Below are 22260 nucleotides of genomic sequence, written 5' to 3'. Positions count from 1 at the left end.
CTGTAACACTTGAGTACCACTCTCTTCACTTTGTTTTCTGTGACCTACCCTGGATTAGGTCAGGATAAATTTAGGTTGTCTAGCCCATGATATCCCCAGGGCAGGGGTCTCTATGCCCCTAACTCTTAGGATCTACAGGATCTTGGAGTCTTCAAATATGAGGGATTTGAGCTAACTAATGGTTATCTTTCCTCCCTGATTTAGCAGTCTAGAAACCCGTGAGCTCAACACTTAATGGAGACAGACTCTTGCCTGTCAGCATTACAGACAACATGGCAAAGTGCTGACTGAGCAGCACAGGAGGGCGAGGCTCAAACATCTGCATGCTAAAGTCTATGCTAACCTCTGTGGAATTTCACTTCCACAAACACTAACAGCATCACTAACACCAGGCATCATGGGAGTTGCTGAGGGAGGCTCATTACAGCCTTTCCCAGTAGGACGGTCTGAAAAAGTATTTTTAGTGGAGCCAGGAGCCAAAGGAGCATGATACATCTGAGGTGGAAGAAGATATTGGAATTTTCTATCATTTTTCTCAAAAGAAAACCCCCTCAATTTTAGCCATATCTTGATTTGGTCATGAGCCATTTTGTTTTGTTTTTCCAGATAGGGTCTCGCTGTAGCCCAGGTAGACCTGGAATTCACTATGAATCACAGGCAAGCCTTGAACTCAGTGATCCTCCTACCTCTGCCTTCAGGTTGCTGGAATTAAAGGTGTGCGCCACCACGCCCAGCAGTCGTGAGTTTTTCTAATCTACTCAATTTCCTTTACTATATATCTGTGTTAGTTCTATCCTGAGCAACAATATCTGTTTAATCCTCAGTATGTTCTTTTTCTTTTCTAAGCATTTTATTTTAGGGCTGGAGAGATGGCTTAGTTGGTTAAGGCGCTTCTTGCCTGTGAAGCCTGAGGACCCAGGTTCAACTCCTCAGAACTCCCATAAGCCAGATACACGTGGTGGCACATGCATCTGGAGTTTGTTTGTAGTGCCTAGAGGCCCTGGCATGCTCATTCTTTCTATCTGCCTCTCTCTCTCTTTCAAATAAATAAATAAAAACAATATGTATATTTGAGGGAGAGAAAGAGAATGGGTGTACCAGGGCCTCTAGCCACTGCAAAGGAACTCTAGACGCATGGACTACCTTGTGCCTCTTGCTTACATGGGTAGTGGGGAATTGAACCTGGGTCCTTAGGCTTCCAAGGCAAGCACCTTAACCACTAAGACATCCCTCCAGCCCTCTTTTTCTAATTTATTTCTAATTCTAGTTATGTATGAGAACCTGTATAGAACTATCAAAACCAAACATATTCATTTGTGTGCTACCTGATAACCAAACCTGTAACCTTTTAAAAATATTTATTTTTTATTTTTATTTTCAAGGAGAGAGAGAGAGAGAGAGAGAGAGAGAGAGGAGAGAGAGAGAGGTGCGCCAGGGCCTCTTGTCACTGAAACTGAATTCCAGATGCATGCACCACTCTGTGCATCTGGCTTTACATAGATATTTGGAAATCCAACCCAAATCCCTAGCAGTTCATCGAGTTCTGGACCTATAGACAAGATCTTACCCATGTCACCAGTGGCTACTGATGGCCACACTGGTTTCCAGTCTACTTTTTCATTAACCTCGTCTGAGCCTCTATTTTGTGTGGGAGTTTGCTTCCAACGCCAGCCTCACCTGAACTGGAGGTTCCTCTTGTACTGTAGGCTGAAACACTTGAGAACCACTCTCTTCACTTTGTTCTATGTGGCCTTACAAGAAATTGCCCTTAACCACTGAGCCACTTCTCCAGCCCCCGTAACCTTCTGTGGAACGCATTTCTACCTTGGGAAAAATCAATCTAATCAATTTGCGTGCTCTCTCTCTCTTTTTATTTTTTTTTGAGGGGGTAGGGGTAGGATTTTTTTTTTGGGGGGGGCTGGGGTCTCACTCTAGCCCATTCTGACCTGGAATTCACTCTGTAGTTCCTCGGACACATAGTGATCCTCCTACCTCTGCCACCCCTCCCCACAAGTGCTTGTTTTGTTGACAGCCTCTGCAGCCTAGAGGAGTATCTTGTGTGCATCATTATCTCATCACCTTACCCGCTGGGTATAGAGTCATTGTGGTAGTTTGATTCCTCTAGAGAACCCTAACTAATGCAGTCATCAAACTCACCATCATTTATTTATTTATTTATTTGACAGAGAGAGAGATAGAGAAAAACAATGAGCATGCCAGGACCTCCAGGGACTGCAAACAGACTCCAGAAGCATGCGCCACCTCATGCATCTGGCTTATGTGGGTACTGGGAAATCCAACCTGGGTCCTTAGGCTTTGCAGGCAAATGCCTTAACCACTAAGCCATCTCTCCAGCCCCATACTTACCATCTTAAAAAAAAATCAGTTGTGTTTTATCAAGAGAATATTGGGCTGGAGAGATAGCTTAGTGGTTAAAGTGTTTGCCAACAAAGCCTAAGGAGATTGACTCTTCAGTACCCACATAAGCCAGATGCACAAGGTGGTGCATGCTTCTGGAGTCTGTTTGCAGTGCCTGGGGGCCCTGGTACACTCATTCTCTCTCCCCCACACTCCTTTTTCTCTTTCTCAAATCAAATATTTTAAAAAAGAGAGAATATGGCACCATTTTCTAAACTGTACCCTTAGTGTGACAGCTATGGGTGGCTGCTACAATTTCCCTCTCTATTACGGACATGAGTGCCAATGAACATCTTAATACATGTGGCTTTCAACATATTCTGGCTTTATGAAGACAAATTCAGAGGACCACCAGCTCTGGAGCCCCTCCTCCATGAGGAGTCTGTATCCCCTCTACTTTCTTTACTTTTTATTTATTTCATATATATATATATATATATATATATATATATATATATATATATATTTTTTTTTTTTTTTTTTGAGAGAGAGAGTGGCCTTCAGCCACTGCCAATGACCTCCAGATGCATGTGGCCCCTTGTGGCACATGTACAGAATTGTGTGCTTACGTCACTGTGTGTATGGCTAAGTGGGACCTGGAGATTTGAACATGAGTTCTTAGGCTTTGCTCAGGCAAGCACCTTAACCCCTAAGCCATCTCTCCAGCCACGTTTGTTTTCTACATTAAAATAAACTTTTTTTAAAAAGACAAATTCACAGGTGAATCACTGCCTCAAAGTAGGGACAATTTTATAGCCCTTGAAACATAATGTTAAAGTTAGCATAAAAAAAAAACCCAAAAAACAAAAGTAGCCAGGTGTGATGGCACACAACTATAACCCAGCACTTGGGAGGCAGAGGCAGTAGGATCACTCTGAGTTCAAGTCCACCCTGAGACTACATAGTGAATTCCAGGTTAGCCTGGGCTAGAGTGAGACCCTACCACAAAAAACAAAAATGTAATGGCTGGGTGTGGTGGCACACACCTTTAATCTCAGCACTTGGGAGGCTGAGGTAGGAGGATTGCTGTGAGTTTGAGGCCAGCCTGAGACTACATAGTGAATTCCAGGTCAGCCTGGGCTAGAGTGAGACCCTACCTCAGGAAAACCAACAAAATAAAAACAACAACCAAACAAAGTATATACATATTGGGCTGGTTAAGTGGTTAGGTGGTTAAGGTGCTTGCCTGCAAAACCTGAGGACCTGGGTTTGATTCCCCAATACCCACATAAGCCAGATGCACAAGGTAGCACATATGTCTGGAGTTCGTTTGTAGTGGTTAGAGGCCCTGGTACACCCATTCATGCTCTCTCTCTCAAATAAATAAATAAAATTAATTAATTAGAAAAGATTGCCATCAGTTGGGCTGTGCAGTGGCATAAGCCTTTCGTCCTAGCCCTTGGGAGGTAGAGGTAGGAGGACTGTTGTGAGTTCAAGTCTAGCCTGAGACTACATAGTGAATTTCTGGTCAGCCTGGGGTTAAGCAACACCCTACCTTGAAACACCATCCCCCCCAAATAATTAAAACTTAAAAAGAAAGATTGCATTAATTTTGAGTGTAACAAGAGCAACCTGTTTCTCTTCACTCTTGTCAGTATTCAGTTCCCACAACTTTGTTTACTGAAGTAAAAAGGGGAAAAGCATTCCTTGGACCTGACGCAACTTAGCCTGATTTCCAGAACTGACCTGGGGTACTCAATCTCAAGCTGTAACAACTTCTCTTTTGTCTCTTCATCCATCAAACCATAGAATTTTTCTTTTCTCATCCGTATCACCTCTGCTCCCTGGCTCACGAGGATGAAGGGTCTCGTGTCACGCTGGTTCTCTGGGAGGAAGGCCTGGTAAGAACCCTGGAGAGAAGTCACAGAAAGCAAGATGTGAAAGACCAGTTAAGTCTAGCAGGCTGGTTTCCAATTCCCTATGTAGTTGGGCATGGCCTTGAACTTGATCCTTCTACCTCCATTTACCAAGCAGCTGGGGTTATAGGTTCTCCTCTCAGTGTGCTGAGTAGGATTCCAGCACAGCGCTGAATAAGATTCATGAGAAGGGACGTCCTTGTCTTATGACTGTTCAGTTGTTTTAAAACAAGTCCCAGCTGTCATATCACTTCATCTACAGATTTTCTTCTTTTTATTTTTTGTTTTTGTTTTTGTTTTTCGAGGTAGGGTCTCACTCTAGCTCAGGATGACCTGGAATTCACTATGTAGTCTCAGGGTGGCCTTGAACTTATGGTGATCCTCCTATCTCTGCCTACTGAGTGCTGGCATTAAAGGCATGCACCACTAAACCCGACCATGTTTTTGTTTTTGAAATAGGATACAGCAGAGGTTTGCCTCAAACTCACAATTCTCCTGCCTCAGCTTCCTAAGTACTGAAATTATAGGCATGTTCCACCACACCTGGCTTTTGGCAGATCTATAAATAGTTTGATTTGTAGCTCCTAAATATAAGGTCTTTTATGTTTACTTTTATTGGAATTTTTTATACTTTTAAAATGTTTATTTATGAGAGAGAGAGAGAGAGAGAGAAAGAGAATGAGAATGGATGTGCCAGGGCCTCTAGCCACTGCAAACAAACTCCAGATGCCTGTGCCAATTTGTGAATCTGGCTTATGTGGGTCCTGGGGAAATGAACCTGGGTCCTCAGGCTTCACAGGCAAGCACCTCAACTGCTAAGCCATCTCTCCAGCCCTATTTATTTATTTTGTTTTCCAAGGTAGGGTCTCATTCATTACCAGGCTGACCTGGAATTCACTATGTAGTCTCAGAGTGGCCTTGAACTTGCAATTATCCTCCTACTTCTGGGATTAAAGGTGTGTGCCACCTCAGCCTGGCTAGTATTGTTGATTTTTGTTAAGATGTCATAGGGTATTGTGGTTTATTAAGAATCCCTAGAGCCTGGCGTGGTGGCACACTCCTTTAATCCCAGCACTCGGGAGGCAGAGGTAGGAGGATTGCTGAGAGTTCGAGGCCACCCTGAGACTACATAGTGACTTCCAGGTCACCCTGGGCCAGAGTGAGACCCTACCTCAGAAAACAAACAACAACAACAAAAAATCAACAATACTACTTTAAAAAAATGTTTTTGTAAATTTACAAACAAGAGTAGGGGTGGGGGGAGAGTGGGCACACCAGAGCTTCTAGTTGCTGTAAACAAATTCCAGATGTATGCATAACTTTGTGTTTCTAGCTTTACATGGATACTGGGGAATTAAACCTGAGTCCTTAGGCTCTGCAAGTAAGCACTTTAAGTGCTAAGCCATATCTCCAGCCCCAACACTGCTTCTGAAAATCATCAAATATTGAAAGGGGTATTTCTAGCTGGGCATGGTGGTGCATGCCTTTAATATCAGCACTTGGGAGGCAGAGGAAAGAGGATTACCATGAGTTCAAGGCCAGCCTGAGACTACATGGTGAATTCCAGGTCAGTCTGAGCAAAAGTGAAACCCTACCTCAGAAAACCAAAAAAAGGTAAGGGCATTTCTAGGGGCTGGTAAGATTGCTCTGTGGCTAAAGGCACTTGCTTGCAAAGCTTGTTAGCCTGGGTTCAATTCCCGAATCACCTATATAAGTATTCATTTTCAACAGCAGAAGGTTCTGGTGCTCTCATGCACACACATGTGTGCACACACATACTCAATTTTTTTCTTTTAAAGGGATGTCTCTAGACGTTTCTTATTATTTAATACTCCCGGGCCATTCATGCGACGTGTTCTATTGTGAACGCTCCTCTCTGTGTACTCACCACAATATCTCCTTTCTCCACGGTGTGGATCTTCATGTAGACCGCCACCACAGCGTTCTTGGGGAGCTCACCAAATTTGGTATCAACCATGGCACATCTGAGTGGATTACCATACTTGGATCTGAAATGTAACAACTTGTTCAGAGAACTGGTCTATGAGACAGGCACGTTCATAAGACCCTAGCAGTCAGCCCTCCCTTGACCAAGTACTGAGCGCTCCCTCCTGGAGAATCCACACCACCCGAGAAGGTGAGAAAACTCAAAATTAAACCTTGACAGAACTTGACTCCTACTGGGAGAGAAATGAACTAGGGGCCTTTTAATTATGGGAAGGCTGATGAACCCATGCAGCCAAGCCAGCTCAAGGGACAGGAAGTCAAGGCAGAAAGTTCAAGTCCCCCAGGAGAGAGCTGGAGCTCGGAGTTATTTCATAGAAAGCTCATACTGAAGGAATCTCTAACAATCAGAGCTGCTGGAAAAGGAACAGAATGTTTTGACAGAGGCTCAGTTTTGAAGCCCTGAGAGCATAGCTAAAGTTGGGTCTCATTTTTATTAAGATTTTTGGGGTGCTGGGGACCTGGCTCAGTGACTGGAGGTGCTTGCTTGCATAGCCTGCCAACCTGAGTTCTCTTCCTCAGTGCCCATGTGAAGCTGGATGCACAATGGCACATGTGTCTGGAGTTTATTTTCAGTGGGAAGAGGCTCTGGCACTCCTGTTCTCTTTCAAATAAATAAAAAATATTTTCTGAAGATTTTCTTTTTGTTGTGGTTTTTTTTTCATGCAGTGTGCACACATGTGCGTGGGTGCATGTGTGCAAGTGGGCATGTATATGTGGAGGCCAGAGTTGGCATCAGATGTCTTCCTCAATAACTCTCCGTCTTTGTTTATTGAGCCAAGGTCCTCACTTGAACCCAGAGCTCCCTGATTTGTCCTGGAGATCCTATCGTACTTTTCCTCTTCTTTTTTACCTGAGACAGGGTCTCACTCTAGCCTAGGCTGATCTGGAATTCACTATGTATTCTCACGGTGGCCTCAAACTCATGGTGATCCTCCTACCTCTGCCTCCCGAGTGCTGGGATTAAAAGCGTGAGCCACCATATCTGGCTTGAGTGCTAGAATTACATTACAGGTGGGCTGCCATCCCCACACAGCATTTTTGTGGGTACTGGGGATCCAAACCCAGGGCCTCACGCTTGCATAGCAAGCGCTTTACCAGCTGAGCCATCTCCCTACCCACATCTGGGCTCTTTCTTCATGGGAAAGCAGAAAAAGGGTGGCTTGTCTGTTTACAAAGTCACATTTCCCTGGATGGCCTGTAGACCCTGGACTTTGTTCATACTGGGGTTAATTTACACAGATGGTCCGGGGCTTGCTTTCTTTGGACTTTGTCTAGGATAGGTTTTTTGTAGTAGAGAAAAGATAATCAGCTGAGCATACAGCTTGGCTCACTTAGAACACGGACAAGTTTCAACTTCTGCCCCACCGGGATGCGTACATGAAGGGTCCACAGCCAGCATTGCCTTTTTTATCTGTTTTATTTCTAGGTCCAACATGTCCTCTTTTAACTGAGTGTGTTTTGTCTCTGGGAAGAACTGGAGTTGGGATTTCAACTACTAGATTTTGTGGATGGATTATCCATCAGAAGAGAAACAGACTGAAGTCATGGGATGCTCATTATGGAGACAAGCAGCTTGGAATGTGAGTGGACAAAGTGAAGAGGCCCTCAGAGAAACATGGGGATTGTGACACTCCACCATTATTCACATGCTTAGGATACTTGGATTTCAAATTTAATGGGGGAAAGTGGGTCACACTACAGTGCTCCAGACCCACTGAGGATCTTTTCCACCTCCTCAAGCTCTCCAGCAATTCCCTTCAGTGTGCATCTCTTCTGCCAGCTACAAAAACCTACCAGTTAAAAGGCTAAACCTTTTTTTTTGTGTGTGAGGCAAACTCAACAGACTGCCCCCCCCTTTAAAATGAGACAGCAAGAGTGAGTGAGTGTGAGAGAGAATTGGTGCACCAGAGCCTCTAGCCACTGTAATTGAACTCCGGACGTGTGTACCACCTGTGCATATGTGCGACCTTGCACTCTTGCATCACCTTGTGCGTTTGGCTTATGTGGGATCTGGAGAGTTGAACATGGGTCCTTAGATTTTGCAGGCAAGTGCCTTAACCACTAAGCCATTTCTCCAGCCCAAATACTGATGGCTCTGCTACTTTCTACCTATGTGACCTTGAACATGAAACTTAATCTATCTGTGAACTTTAATTTTCTCATCTGAAAAGTGGGACTGATAATAGTATCACTTTAGGGTTATTATGAAGTTGTATGCTCACTAGTAGGCACAAAAGAATTCTGTGGTAAGTGTGATTTCTCAATATTTCATTTAAGAGGCAGCTTGCCATAACCCTGATAACTTAGGTAGTGTTATCTATAAAGAATAAGACTTAGAGAGTCCTCCCCAGGGACACAGAGCCAAAATGAGTGGACAAGCCAGGATTTGAAGCTGGGGTGGACTGACTGCAAGCCAGGTTCTTGGCTGTACAAGAGCTACCTCACTTTGGTGGGTAGTTTTCTAAAGAAGTTGAGTGAAAAGGACCAGCAACATGCATACAGATTGTCAGAGCCAGACCTTTCCTGCCCTTCTTCCTTAAATGGGTTGCAGAGAAAAAGGAGTGGCTGATCACCTACACTGGTCTGTGAGTTGGAAGCAGAGAATGCAGGTCCTGGAAGCCAGACTTAGGACATTTCTAGGCAGCCTTCCATATACACATCTGTCTAGGGGTGTCTAGGGGCCACCTCCGCCTCCTCTCCAGTGTCCCTGGCATCCTCTGTGTACGTAATACTCTCCTTTATAACCATATCCAGACTTTTCCATCTGCTAAGAGCTGAGCTTACTTGACTTTGGGGCCCAATGTCTTTGGGAGACTAGTTTCTGAAGTATTGATCTTCCCAATGGAGGTCATCTTCTTATTCTCCCAGGCTTCCTGGAGACGCAGAAGTTTCAAATAGCTAAAGTCTTGTAGAGGATATGATTTGATCTGGAATTCCTTAAATCTCTCCCTGGGAGACACTTCTGTTCAGAGAAAGCACAGAAAACCACATCAACAGGCCTTATGCACATAGAGTGGTAGTGGAAGTATGTCATAGTAACCTGCCTAAATAATGTGGTGTGTGAGAGAATTAAGAAGAAAAGACAGGGATGTGAGGGCAACCTGCCTGTGACATCTGTCATCCCACTGATGCCAGGGTTGATCTGGCTGATCTGGCTGGCTAGGCGGGCGTCCCCTTCCTCCCTCACCGCTTCTTGTGTGTCCCTCCCGAAGCCGCACGTTTGAAGAGGACGGCCTTCCTCGAATAGAGGAGGACCAGTCTTCGGTCAAGTGCATACAAGTAGCTGCGCTCCCCTGCTGGAACCTGCAAATAAACTCTCAAGGAGAGAAAGGAAGAATACCTCGGCTTCCATAAACTGTCCTCTGTGGCATGCCCGTGCCACACCGTTCCATTCATCCCGCCCAGACGTGCAATTAGCCGAGTGAGAGAGACGAGATGACCAGCAGAGTTCAAGCCGTCCAGAAAAGCAACGAAGCTTGGATGGAACTCGGATCTCATCTCTCCATTAATAGATCACACTTTTCTGTGCTTTCAGATGAGGCTTTTGCACTGGGGCAGGGACAGATACATGGATGACTGGCCATGGAACTCTAGACCAATGGTATACTCCCGGAGCTCTCACAGGACTACCGCGACAATTAAAGAGAAGCGGGGGGGGGGGGGGGGTGTTGGAGAGATGGCTTATCGGTTAAGCGCTTGCCTGTGATGCCTAAGGACCCTGGTTCGAGGCTCGGTTCCCCAGGACCCACATGAGCCAGATGCACAAGGGGGCCCACCCGTCCGGAGTTCGTTTGCAGTGGCTGGAAGCCCTGGCGCGCCCATTCTCTTTCTCTCTCTCTCTCTGCCTCTTTCTCTCTCTGTCACTCTCAAATAAATAAATAAAGATGAACAAAAAAATTAAAAAAAAATAGAGAAGCCGGGCGTGGATGCACACACCTTTAGTTCCAGTACTGGGAGGTAGAGGTAGGAGGATCACCCTGAGTTTCAGGCCAGCCTGAGACTACAGAGTGAATTCCAGGTCAGCCTGGGTTAGGGTAAGACCCTACCTCAAAAAACAAAAACAAACAAACAAACAAGACATGTTAACAGAAATAAATCCAAACCTCAAATGAAGTAGGTATAGCTTAATGAGTATTTATGAAAAGCTTTGTGCAATTTTAAAAGGCATTTTAATATGTATATGTTAAAATTTTAAAAATGTTTTTATTTTTATTTGCAAGGAGAGAGAGAGAGGAGACAAAGAGAATAGGCATGCCAGGGCCTCAGTCACTACAAATGAACTCCAGATGCGTGAGCCTCTTTGTGCATTTGGCTTCATGTGGGTACTGGGGAAGTGAATCCAGGTTGTTAGGCTTTCCAGCAAGCACCTTAACCACTGAGAAATCTCTCCTACACCTATGTTAATATTTTTTAAAGACTACATTTTCTTTTCTTTCTTTATTTGCAAGGAGAATGAGGGAGGAAGGGAGGGAGGGAGAGAGAGAGAGAGAGTGGAAAGACAGAGAGAATAGGCACAGCAGGTCTCCAGCCACTGGAAACGAACTTGAGATGCACGTGCTACCTTGTGCATCTGGCTTATGTGGGTCCTGGGGAATTGAGTCTGGGTCCTTAGGCTTCACAAGCAGATACCTTAACTGCTATCTCTCCAGCCCTTATATTAATATTTTAAATTTTCACAGCCAGCATGCAGTGTATCTGTAGTTTAAAGAATGTGTCCACACTGGGCATGGCAAGCATCTATCTAGAGTCCTAGCATTAGGGAAGCAGAAGCAGGAGGCTTACAAATCCAAGGCTCACCTGGGCTACATATCAAGTTCCAGGCCAACTTGGGCTACATAATAAGGCCCTGTCTCAAAAACAACAAAACAAAGAGAGAGAGAGAGAGAGTGAGTGAAATTTGTCAAATACATTTTCTTACACAAGAATACAAAGGTGCTGGGGAGAGTCATGTACACCTATAATCCCAACACTAAGGCGCAGGAGTTATCCTCGATTCCAGACCAGCATATGCTACATAGTGAAACTTCTCTCTCAAAAAAAGTAAAGAGCTAGGTGTGGTGGTGCACGCCTTTAATCCCAGCACTCAGGAGGCTGAGGTAGGAGGATTGCTGTGAGTTCAAGGCCACCCTGAGACTACATAGTGAATTCCAGGTCAGCCGGGGCTAGAGTGAGACCTTACCTTGAAAAAAAAAAAGAAAGATAGATAGATAGATAAGACGAATAAGCATGATAAAAAAAATTGTACAGGAAAAATGGGAAATAAGTCAAAATAACTGTAAAAAGCATTATGTTATGGTACATCTATAAAATAGGGAAAAAGCTACTGAAAAACAATGTAGATGCCTTCTTCCAGCCATGATGGAATAACAAAAATTAAATTTTCCCTCCCATAAAAAGCTACTAAAGTACTAGACAAGATGTAGGAAGAGAATCTTTTCTGAGATATTGAAGAGTATTATCCTTGCAAACCAAACAAGACAAGATGGACTGCTGCCCCCAGCCTACTGCCTGGAGACTTCCTGGGCTGCGGCACAGAGAAGGAAACTCCAGGTTGAGGTCATCCACTTCCCTGAATTGATGAGGCAGAATAGAGTCTGGGGAGGGGGAGAAGGGCAAGGTATGGGAGAAAAGAGAGACAGAGAGAGAGAGAGCTTTACGGAGAACTCCGACACCCTGCAGAGGGCACGCCCTGAAGGTCAGTGGAGCATTGATCAGTCGTGTGCATTAGGAAACAACTAATGTTAGACAGCCCCCTGGCGATGGCCCACTGGGATGCCCACCTCCTTACACTCACAGACTTGCATGATAACTCCCCGTTTAGCATGGGCTGAGCTCATTTCTAACAAATAGAGCACAAAAGAAGTGTTTGGATGTGTCTTCAGAAACAAGGCTATAGAAAGACTGTTTCTTCCGTTACGAGCACACTTGTGGTTGTTGTAGCTTCTCATTGCTGGTAAAAAGCACCTGACCAAGAGCGGCTTGTGGGAGGAAAGAGTTTATTTTGGCTTACAGACTTGAGGGGGGAGCTCCATTATGGCAGGAGAAAATGATGGCATGAGCAGACAGTGGACACCACCTCCTGGCCATCGAGAGTGTGCCAAACACTGGCAAGGGGAAGCTGGCTGTAACACCCATAAGCCTGCCCCCGACAATACATTACCTTCAGGAAGCTCTAATTTCCAAATTACCACCAGCTGGGGACTTGGCATTCAGAAAACCTAAAATCAAACCACATTCCTCCTCAGCCCCCATAAACTGATAACCATCCATGATATAAAATGCGATGTATTTAATCCAACTTTAAAAATCTCCATAGTTTTTATCCATTCCATTGATGCTGAAACATCCCCATAGTCCAAGGTCTTTTAACTGAGCCATAATACAAATAAAAACAAAACAAAAAAAAAAAAACATAATGGCACAGAATAAACACTCATCCTGCAAAAGGTGGCACTGGGCATAGCAAAGAAATATTCAACCAATACAAGATTTAAAACAAACAGGGCAAACATCAAACTCTGTAGCTCCAACTCTGACAACTCTAACCAGTGACAAGTTTGGTAATATTCTTTTAAATGAGGGTGAGAATGTGTGCACACACAAGAAAGAGAGAAATGGTGTACCTGGGCATCTAGCCACTGCAATCGAACTCCAGATGTATGCGCCTTAATTTGAGCCAGGGGTGGTGGTGCACGCCTTTAATCCCAGCACTTGGGAGGCAGAGGTAGGAGGATCACCATGAATTCAAGGCCACCATGAGACTACATAGTGAATTCCAGGTCAGCCTGAGCTAGAGTGAGACCCTAACTCAAAAATAAGGAAACAGGGGCTGGAGAGATGGCTTAGTGGTTAAGCGCTTGCCTGTGAAGCCTAAGGGCCCCGGTTCGAGGCTCGGTTCCCCAGGTCCCACGTTAGCCAGATGCACAAGGGGGCGCACGCGACTGGAGTTCGTTTGCAGAGGCTGGAAGCCCTGGCGCGCCCATTCTCTCTCTCTCCCTCTATCTGTCTTTCTCTCTGTGTCTGTCGCTCTCAAATAAATAATAAAATAAAATTTTTTTTAAATAAAAAAAAATAAGGAAACAAAAACAAACTTTATGTGGTACCGGCAGCTCTCCCTGGCAGCCATCCAATAGTCCTGGCTTTTCCATTGGGTCTCCACTGTAATGCATGGTTCATTCTCATGGCTCCATTGGACCTCTAGGCAGGTAACCCAAAAATCCTACTTCATACTGTCCATGGCCATTTCCAAAAAGCAAAACCCTGTTGGAGGGCTGGAGAGATGGCTTAGTAGTTAAGGCACTTGCCTGCAACGCCAAAGGACCTAGGTTCTATCCCCCAGGCCCCACAGGGGATATTCAGGAGATATTCAGGATATTCTGTATATTCAAGAGAGATTTTTTATTGTGATTTGGGTTTCAACTGTTGTTTTTTGTTTTGTCATCATTTCTTCTTACAGCACTACAAGGCGTCTCTTAGGCCAAGGTTTCAAATCCTTGCACACTCCTCTCAAAAAAAAAAAAATAAAAAAATAAATAAAGCCAGAAACAGAAGGTGGCACATGCATCTGGAGTTCATTTGCAGTGGCTATATGCCCTGGTGTGCCCACTCTTTCTCTCTCTCTCAAATAAATAAAAATAAAATTGAAAAAAAAAAAACCTGTTGCAAATTCAATGGCCCCTCTCTTTTCTTGAATTTTTTCTACTCCATAGGACCAGGTAGGCTATCAACTTGTCAATTCAGTGGGGAATAAAGCAGACTTTGAAGAACAGGACATTCCTTCAGCATTCAGATCCCTTCAAAAGAGTCCACATTCTTCCTTTTGTCCCAATGCATGTCATCTGGCCCAATCCCAATGTCTAATCTTTCAAATAATTGCAGCTGAACAGGCAGAAAATTTCATTTCTTTCTGTGTCATATCCATATCTCGCTCACACCAGTCCATTTCTATACAATGTAACTCTGAAAAAGTTCTTAGGACACAGTCTCTCATACAAACTGCTTCTAGCCCCTAGTGTAGGCAAAGCTCTTTCTCCTTATAAGCCAAACCTCACAGTCCATCATTCTTATTGTGTCCAGGTCTTTCAACTCTGTCCAGAATAGTCCATCAAGCTGTACTTACAGCACTAAAAGGCGTCTCTTAGGCCAAGGTTTCAAATCTTTGCACAATCTTCTCAAAAATCAGCTCCAAAAGGCCAAAAACCACACTGTTAGGTGTCTAAGAGAAATGATACCACTTCTCACTGCTGGTAAAAAGCACTTGACCAAGAGCAGCTTGTGGGAAGAAGTGTTTATTTTGACTTGAGCAGAAGCTCCATGATGACAGGGGAAAATGATGGCATGAGCAAAGGGTGGACATCACCTCCTGGACAACATCAGGTGGACAACAGCAGCAGGAGAGTGTGCCAAACACTGGCAAGGGGAAGCTGGCTACAACATGAATAAGTCTGCCCTGAAACAATGCATCACCTTCAGGAGGATACAATTCCCAGAATGCCACCAGGTCTGACCTGGCATTCAGAACACCTAAGTTTATGGGGGACACCTGAATCAAACCATCACTGTTGTTCTTTCTCATTCTCAGGGAGCAAGCTATTGTGTCATGAGACAGACCTGTGAGACACCCACAGAGCAGGGCCAAGGCTTGCCAGTACCCATGTTGGGTGAGACTGGCAGTAGTTCTGTCCCACTTGACCAGCCAAGACCACAACCCCGGCAGAGAGCTATATATTCAGAAGAGATCTTTCACTGTGATTTGGGTTTTTGACTGTTGTTTTTAGTTTTGTCATCATTTCTTCCTAGACTGAGTCTCCCTATGTAGCCCAAGCTGGCTTCAAGTGTGCAGTCCTCCAGCCTCATTCTCCCAAGTGCTGGGAGAATCTGCAATGTTTGTGGGCTTGCTGATTTGGCAAACAAGAGACCCTGCCTCAAACAAGGTAAAGGTAAGGAATGCCACCCAGTTTTGTCCTCTGACCTCCACACATGTGTTGTTATATTCATGTACCTGCATCCTTTCTATCTTCCACACACATTCAACCCATTCACATTAAAAAAAAGAAAGAAAAGAAAAAGAGAGGCTGGAGAGCTGGCTCAGCTATTAAAGGCACTTGCTGGCCAAGCCTGATGGCTTGAATTCAATTCCCCAGTACCCAGGTAAAGCCAGATGCACAAAGTGGCGTATGTGTCTTGAGTTTGTGCCTTGACAGGAGGTCCTGGTGCACCCATTTTCATGCTTACTCTCTCCAATAAATAAATAATTTTTTAATAAAGATTTATTTTTATTTATTTATTAGAGGCAGAAAGAAGGAGCGAGAGATAGAGAGAGAATGAGTGTGCCAGGGCCTCTAGCCACTGGAGATGCATGTGCCACTTATGCATCTGGCTTACATGGGACCTGGAGAATCAAACCTGGGTCCTTAGGCTTTGCAGGCATGCACCTTAATCACTAAGCCATCTCTCCAGCACCTAAATAAATATTTTTTAAAAAAGAAAAAGGAGGACTGAAGAGATGGCTTAGCTGTTAAGGTCCTTGCCTGCAAAACTCAAGGAGCCATGTTTGGCTCTCCAAATCCCATGTAAACCAGATGCACAAAGGTGAGGCAAGTGCAAGGTTGCACATACCCACTAAGTGGCACAGACATCTGGAGTTTGATTATACTGGCTGAGGCCCTGGCATGCAATTCTCTCTCTCCCTCTGTAAAATTTAAAAAAATGATTAAAAGCATTCAAAAAATGAGCAAAAGGGGAAAAAAATATCTTTAATTATAGCTTGAGCTTTTAACAACTCTGCATTAATAATTGATAGAGCAAACAGAAAAATCAGGAAGCATATAGATAACTTGACAAACACCATCAGCCAACTTTAACTGATTAACATTCATGGCATACTGCTCCCAATGACAGCATATTCTTTTCAAATACAAATGGAGCATTTACCAAGACAGATTGCATTTCGGGCCATAAAACAAGCTTCAATACATTTTAAGAGAATTCAAACTCTATAAAGTATTTTAGTGTAGAAACGATAAACAAAAAGATGGCTGGATAGTCCCCAAATCTCTGGAGACTAAATAATATCCTTATCAATATTCAATGGATCACAGATGAAATCAAAAGGGAAATTTAAAATATTTTGAACGGAACAATGAGAACACAACATATCAAAATGTATGGAATGCAAATTGTCTCTAGGCAATTGGCAAAAGAGTGTGTGTATTGGGGGGGGGACCGATATGAGAACTGATATACTGAGGAGCTACCAGGCTTTATGCATTATACACTATATACACTATACATTAATGCAGCTAGGTAGTGCTCTATGAATCAAAAACCCCAGCCCTCAGCAAACATTTGCAGTGGCTCAGTTGTTTTACATTCTTCCAGTGACTTGCACCAGTGCTTTGGGATTATAATCTAGGCATTAGCCTGCGCCTTACTGTGGTTCGCTATGGATGCAGCCAGTCCTTTCGAGATTAGAACTGAAGCTAATATAGGGGCAGGTAGGCAGGGAGAAAGGTTGGGGGAAAATGAAAAGAACAAAACACGGAGCTTGACAGAGCTGGGTCTGTCTGTCTAAGTAGGTGGGTAGCATTGGTTAGTACTTAAAATCTGTGGGCCTGATTTCTTCATGTCCATACATGCTAGTATCATGGTGAAGAGCACAGGCTCACAGTCACCTTACTTGTGTTTGAATACAGGGTCCTGTGTGATGCTGTACAAGTGACTGTGTCTTTATGCATCAGTGTTCCTACAGTCTATAAAGTGTGAATTACTGTCCTACTTCATAGGACTGTCGAGGCTGGGGTTTTTGACTTAAGAGAATGAGACAAGAAAAAAATTTCCTGAAAAATGAAACAACACTGCTCAGGGTCAAGAAGCCTGACGGCAAATTCTAGAAGCTGATATCTGAAAATATTTGTGTCTAACACAAGAAATAGACAACGAGGGCTGGAGAGGCGGCTTAGCGGTTAAGGAACTTGCCTACAAAGCCAAAGGACTTTGGTTCGATTACCACTAGCTGGAGTTTGTTTGCAGTGGCTGGAGGCCCTGGTGTGACCATATTCTCTCTCTCAAATAAATAAACAAAATCAAAATATTTTTTAAAAAAAATAAATGGAGAAAGGCTAGAGACTTTTTTGTTTTGTTTTGTTTCAAGGTAGGGTTTCCCTCTAGCCTAGGCTGACCTGGAACTCTGTAGTCACAGGCTGGCAATCCTCCTACCTCTCCCTCCCAAGTGCTAGGATTAAAGGTGTGCACTACCATACCCAGCTTAAGGCTGAAGATTTTTATGGGAAGGAAAAACCAAATCAGCTGGACCTGTATTCTGAATTTCTTCACTGTTATTTAGTATCTGCTATGACCCTTACACAAGAGACTCACCTATTTGAGACTGTTTCCCTATCTGAAAAATGGACATACAATCATATCTGTTACAAGAGTTATACGAGGGTTGGAGAAATGGCTTAATGGTTAAGGCACTTTTCTGCAAAGCCTAAGGACCCAGGTTTGATTCCCCAGAACCCACAAGGTGGCACGTGCATCTGGAGTTCATTTGTAGTAGCTAGAGACCCTGGAGAGTCCATTCTCTCTCTCTCTCTCTCTCTCTCTCTCTCTCTCTCTCTCTCTCTCTCTCTCTCTCTCACTCGCTTTCTCAAATAAATACATAAAATTAGAAAAAGAGTTATATGATAGGTAAAATGGCTAAGCCAGATACTTGGCATATAACCAGAATTAATAAATGATAACTGTTACTCATAGCAGATATATGAGTTTCTAGGTTCTGGAGAGGGCATGGACACATCATATCTTGGGATATATCCAAAGGCATACCCAGCAGGTAAGATATGAGTGTCTGTTGACTCTATGAGTCATTCCTGAATAGCCACTAGATGCTAGGGACAGTCCTAGGCCATGGGGATATAGACTAGTTCACATTCCAGTATATGATTCCAGTGGGGTCCAATACCACAGATGAGAAAATTGGGGCATGTGAATGGGAAACAGTGGGGAATGGAAGGTGCTGCTTCAGCATGAGAAATCAGAGACTTGTCTCAGATAAGGATGCTTAGTGTAAGACATCATGAGCAGAAGAGAGCTGGGGAAAAGACAGGGGTAAGGAGCACATCCTCACATGGCAAAACCTACAGGAGGGAAGGGAGAAAGCTGGGCGGGAGGCAGGGCCTGTGCACTCAGCTCCTGTACAGGATGATGAGAGAGATCAAATCAGACATCCTGCCTGGCTCCTTGTGTTCCAGGTGTCCAAACTTCTGTGGGCTGGAAGCTGGAAGCAGTACAGGCTCCAAGCACCCCTTGATGTGCTATCAGCTGCCAGATATGGTCATGGGGCTTACCATTGAGATGAACCCTCAGAGGTTTTGGGTCTATCAGTTCCAGATGCTCCCAGACCCAGTTGTAATAGGAAGAGGAGTTAGCAAGGTCTATCAGCCGCAGGATTTCACAGCTGCCCTGGGCACATCAAAAGACACAAGCAAAGGGTTAAATATGGACACTCCAGGCTGGCCAGGCTTTGATACTAAGCTCTCTACACTGTATCTGACTCCATTACAAAAAAAACGTTTTTACAGGCTTCACAGGCAAGCACTTAACTGCTAAGCCATCTCTCCAGCCCCAGGTATTTATTTATTTATTTTTATTACTTTCCCAAACTGTCCTGCATTGGAGATGATAGTGACCCAATTCTGGCTAATGAGCTCTAAAGTGGAAAACTATTGGATAAAACTCTTAGAAAAGCCATTGTGTTTCCTCCTTCCCTCTGTCTGGAATGCCTATGTAATGGCTGGAATAACAGCCATAATGTGAACATTGGAATGATGAGAGTGAGAAGCTAGAGAGGACCTGGACTCTTGACGACTTCCAGAACAGCTGTCCTAAATCTGGAATGCTTACTTCTAGACTAGTGCATTAAGAAAAATAAAAGAACACGTATGGAGCCATTTGTAGTGGTTTTCTGTGATCTGCTTGCACAGAAGCAACTCTAACAGGTTCTCAGCACAGACATCCAAGTCTGTGTATGGGGTCATTAAAGCAGCTCACAAATGCTCAAGTTCTCCTCCTGAGCACATAGTAGGATTGTACTTTTCACCCTTGGAATCAGCCTTGCTGCTTTGGTAAGTTTTCTTAGCAAATGGACAGGTGATAGGCTAGGTAGATACATTAAAAGCTAGCCCTTAATTCTTAACATTTCCTTCTCCTGCCTTACTGACCAGGGAAGCATGGATCAAGATAGGGTCCCCAAGCCGAGAATGGTGGCACAGCCTTTAAGCCCAGAATTAAGGAGCCTGAGGCAGGGGATCTTTAGTTCAAGGTCAGCATGGGCCAACATAAGCCTCAGAGAGAGAGAGAGGGAGAGAGAGAGAGAGAGAGAGAGAGAGAGAGAGAGAGAGAGAGAGATCAGGAGGAAGAAAGAAAGGAAGGGAGGGAGGGAAGAAGGGAGGACAGAAGGAAGGGAGGAAAAGAGGGAGGAAGAATTTCTAGTGGCTTGGGCCCCTGAGTGAGCGTAAGCCAAGACCTCCCCAGTGATGTGCCATAGGCAAGTACTATGAGAAAAAAGTTAATACAAACGTAGTTATCACTGCACCGAGCCTTGAGGATTGTTTACAAATGCAACACAATATTTTATTTTATCTTAACTTAATATCTGTGTTTTATTATCAACCTGGGAATAATTCCTAAAGGTGTGCATGTTCTATTTTTTTTTCTTATTTTCATTTGTCAAGGTAAGGTCTCACTCTAACCCAGGCTGACCTGGGATTTACTATGTCATCTCAGGCTGGCCTTGAACTCATAGAGATCTTCCTACCTCTGCCTCCAAAGTGCTGGGATTAAAGGCATGCGCCACCATGCCTGTCCTAAATTTTGATACACATTATCAAACTGCACTGTGGAAAGGTTATCTCAGCTTACACTCTAGTAGTGCATGATGGAGCCTGTTACATTTTTGCCAACAATGGGTTTTGCCAATCTGACAGGTAAGAAAAATATGTCAGGACTGGGAGTATATCTCCACAGGAGAGCACTTTCCTAGCATGTATGAGGTCCTGGGTTTGAACCACAAAACAGAAAAAAAAAATTGTCTATGTTTGTAAAATCCTACCTGTTTGTTTATTTATTTATGTATATGCACATGTGCACTCCAGGGCCTCGCTGCTGCAAAGGAACTCCAGAAACTGGGACCATTTTTATGTATCTGGGCCAACAGGCTTTGCAAGCCAGCATTTTTAACACTGAGCTCTTTCCATCCACTTACCTTTTTTACCATTTTTTTTCCTTTAAATGGGGACTAGAGAGATGGCTTAGCAGTTAGAGGGGCTTGCCTGAGAAGCCTAAGGGCCCAGGTTCAATTCCCTAGTACTCACATAAGCCAGAATCACAAGAGGGTTCAGGCTTCTGGAATTTGTTTGCAGTGACTGGAGGCCCTGGTGCACCCATTCTCCCTCTCTCTCAAATAAATATGTAAGTAAATAAATATAATACTTAAAAATATAGGAACCCTAAGAGATGTATAAAGGGCTGAGGCTAAAGAAAGGTTGCTGTTGACAAGTAAGGAGAACAGAATCTAATGAGCCCTCATTCTATGGCAGGCATTGTACCTGGAGCCTTATTCAACATTCATTCCCCAGTCATCAACCAAGTACTGTAGGTGCCAAAGAAACATGAAGTTTCCTCTTGGGAAGCCTTTCGTGCATCTCTGCTTGTATCTGTATCTGTGGTGAGAGCTACAGTGTGGCCTAAAATAGCATGCTGCTCAGAGTGGATCACAGACATTGATTGTTCTTCGGATGCAGCAAGAGTCAGATATTCCAACTTCCCACAATGTCAAGGACACAGGACCATCTGTTGCTGTGCTCACCCTCTACTGGCAGTAAAAGTGAAGTTCACTGAGTTTCTCTCTGAGGAAGTCTGAACACAAGGAGCTGGCTGGGCAGGGGCTGGAGAGATGGCTTAGCAGTTAAGGTGTTTGCCTGCAAAACCTAAGGACTCAGGTTCAATTCTCCAGGACCCATGTAAGTCAGATGCACAAGGTGACACACGCATCCAGAGTTCATTTGCAGTGGCTGGAGGCCCTGGTGCCCCCACTCTCTCTTTTTCTCTCTCTGCCTTTCTCTCTCACAAATAAATAAAAGTAAAAAAATATATATATTTTTAGAAAGTTTATGGAAGCTTTTCACATGAAGGATCAGAGTTTAGAAAACATTCTAAGGAACAAACTACACTCCTTTGCTGGCAAGGGGTCCCCACCTGCTGTCTTAAGATGACCTCGGCTTTACTTTTCTCAGAATAAAGTCCCAGCACCATTGAAGAGTTACCTGCGGCACTTCCTTAAGTTCTGAAATTAACCTACCTCTGAGGAAAGACAGGAATCTGCCCATTATAAAAGTACCTGCACCTGACCAGGCGTGGTGGCGCAAGCCTTTAATCCCAGCACTCTGGAGGCAGAGGTAGGATGATCTCTGTGAGTTTGAGGCCACCCTTAGTGAATTCCAGGTCAGCCTGGGCTAGAGCGAGACCCTTCCAAAAAAAAAAGTACCTAACCTGGAGAGATGGCTCAGCAGTTAAGGCTCTTGCCTGCAAAGCCTAAGGATCTGACTTCAATTTCCCAGTACCCATGTAAAGCCAGATGCACAAAGTGGTCCATGCATCTGGAGTCTGTCTGCAGTCGCTGGAGGTCTTGGCATTCTCTCTGTCTGTCCTCTTCTATCCCTATTTTTGCTTGCAAATAAATAAATATATATTTTTAAAGTATCCTAGGCAGGAGCTAGACAGTTGGCTCAGTGGTTAAAGGTGCTTGCTTGTGAAGCCTGGGTTCAATAACCCAGTGCCCAAGTGAACCCAGAGGCACAGAGTGGCACATGCATTTGGGGGTCATTTGCAGTGGCAGAAGGCCCTGGCACGCTCATTCTCTCTCTCTCTGTCTGACTCTTTCTCTCTATTGTCCGTCTCTCTCAAATCAATAAATAAAACT

At 44.1% G+C, this 22260-nt stretch overlaps 1 protein-coding gene across 1 annotated transcript; it reads right to left on the bottom strand.

Annotated features, from left to right (window-relative positions):
- Positions 1 to 333: 333 nt before the first annotated feature.
- LOC123462892 (cyclic nucleotide-binding domain-containing protein 2-like) lies at positions 334 to 20556 on the bottom strand. The gene is made up of 6 exons (XM_045157060.1): positions 20545 to 20556; positions 18629 to 18743; positions 9066 to 9243; positions 6163 to 6283; positions 4077 to 4268; positions 334 to 495 (listed from the first exon to the last, which is right to left on the bottom strand). Exons 1-6 carry the CDS (start codon positions 20554 to 20556, stop codon positions 334 to 336), a joined length of 780 nt encoding a protein of 259 aa, XP_045012995.1.
- Between the last annotated feature and the right edge of the window lie 1704 nt (positions 20557 to 22260).

Source organism: Jaculus jaculus, chromosome 8 (assembly GCF_020740685.1).
Source record: "Jaculus jaculus isolate mJacJac1 chromosome 8, mJacJac1.mat.Y.cur, whole genome shotgun sequence".
NCBI lineage: Eukaryota > Metazoa > Chordata > Mammalia > Rodentia > Dipodidae > Jaculus > Jaculus jaculus.
This window is presented reverse-complemented; position numbering and strand designations above follow the sequence as displayed.

Coding starts and splice junctions, on each gene's coding strand:
- LOC123462892 (XM_045157060.1), bottom strand. Junction 4,269..6,162: donor TGGAGAAAGGAGATATTGTG/GTGAGTACACAG, acceptor ACTTCTCTCCAG/GGTTCTTACCAGGCCTTCCT. Junction 496..4,076: donor TGGAAATCAGGCTAAGTTGC/GTCAGGTCCAAG, acceptor CTTCCACCTCAG/ATGTATCATGCTCCTTTGGC.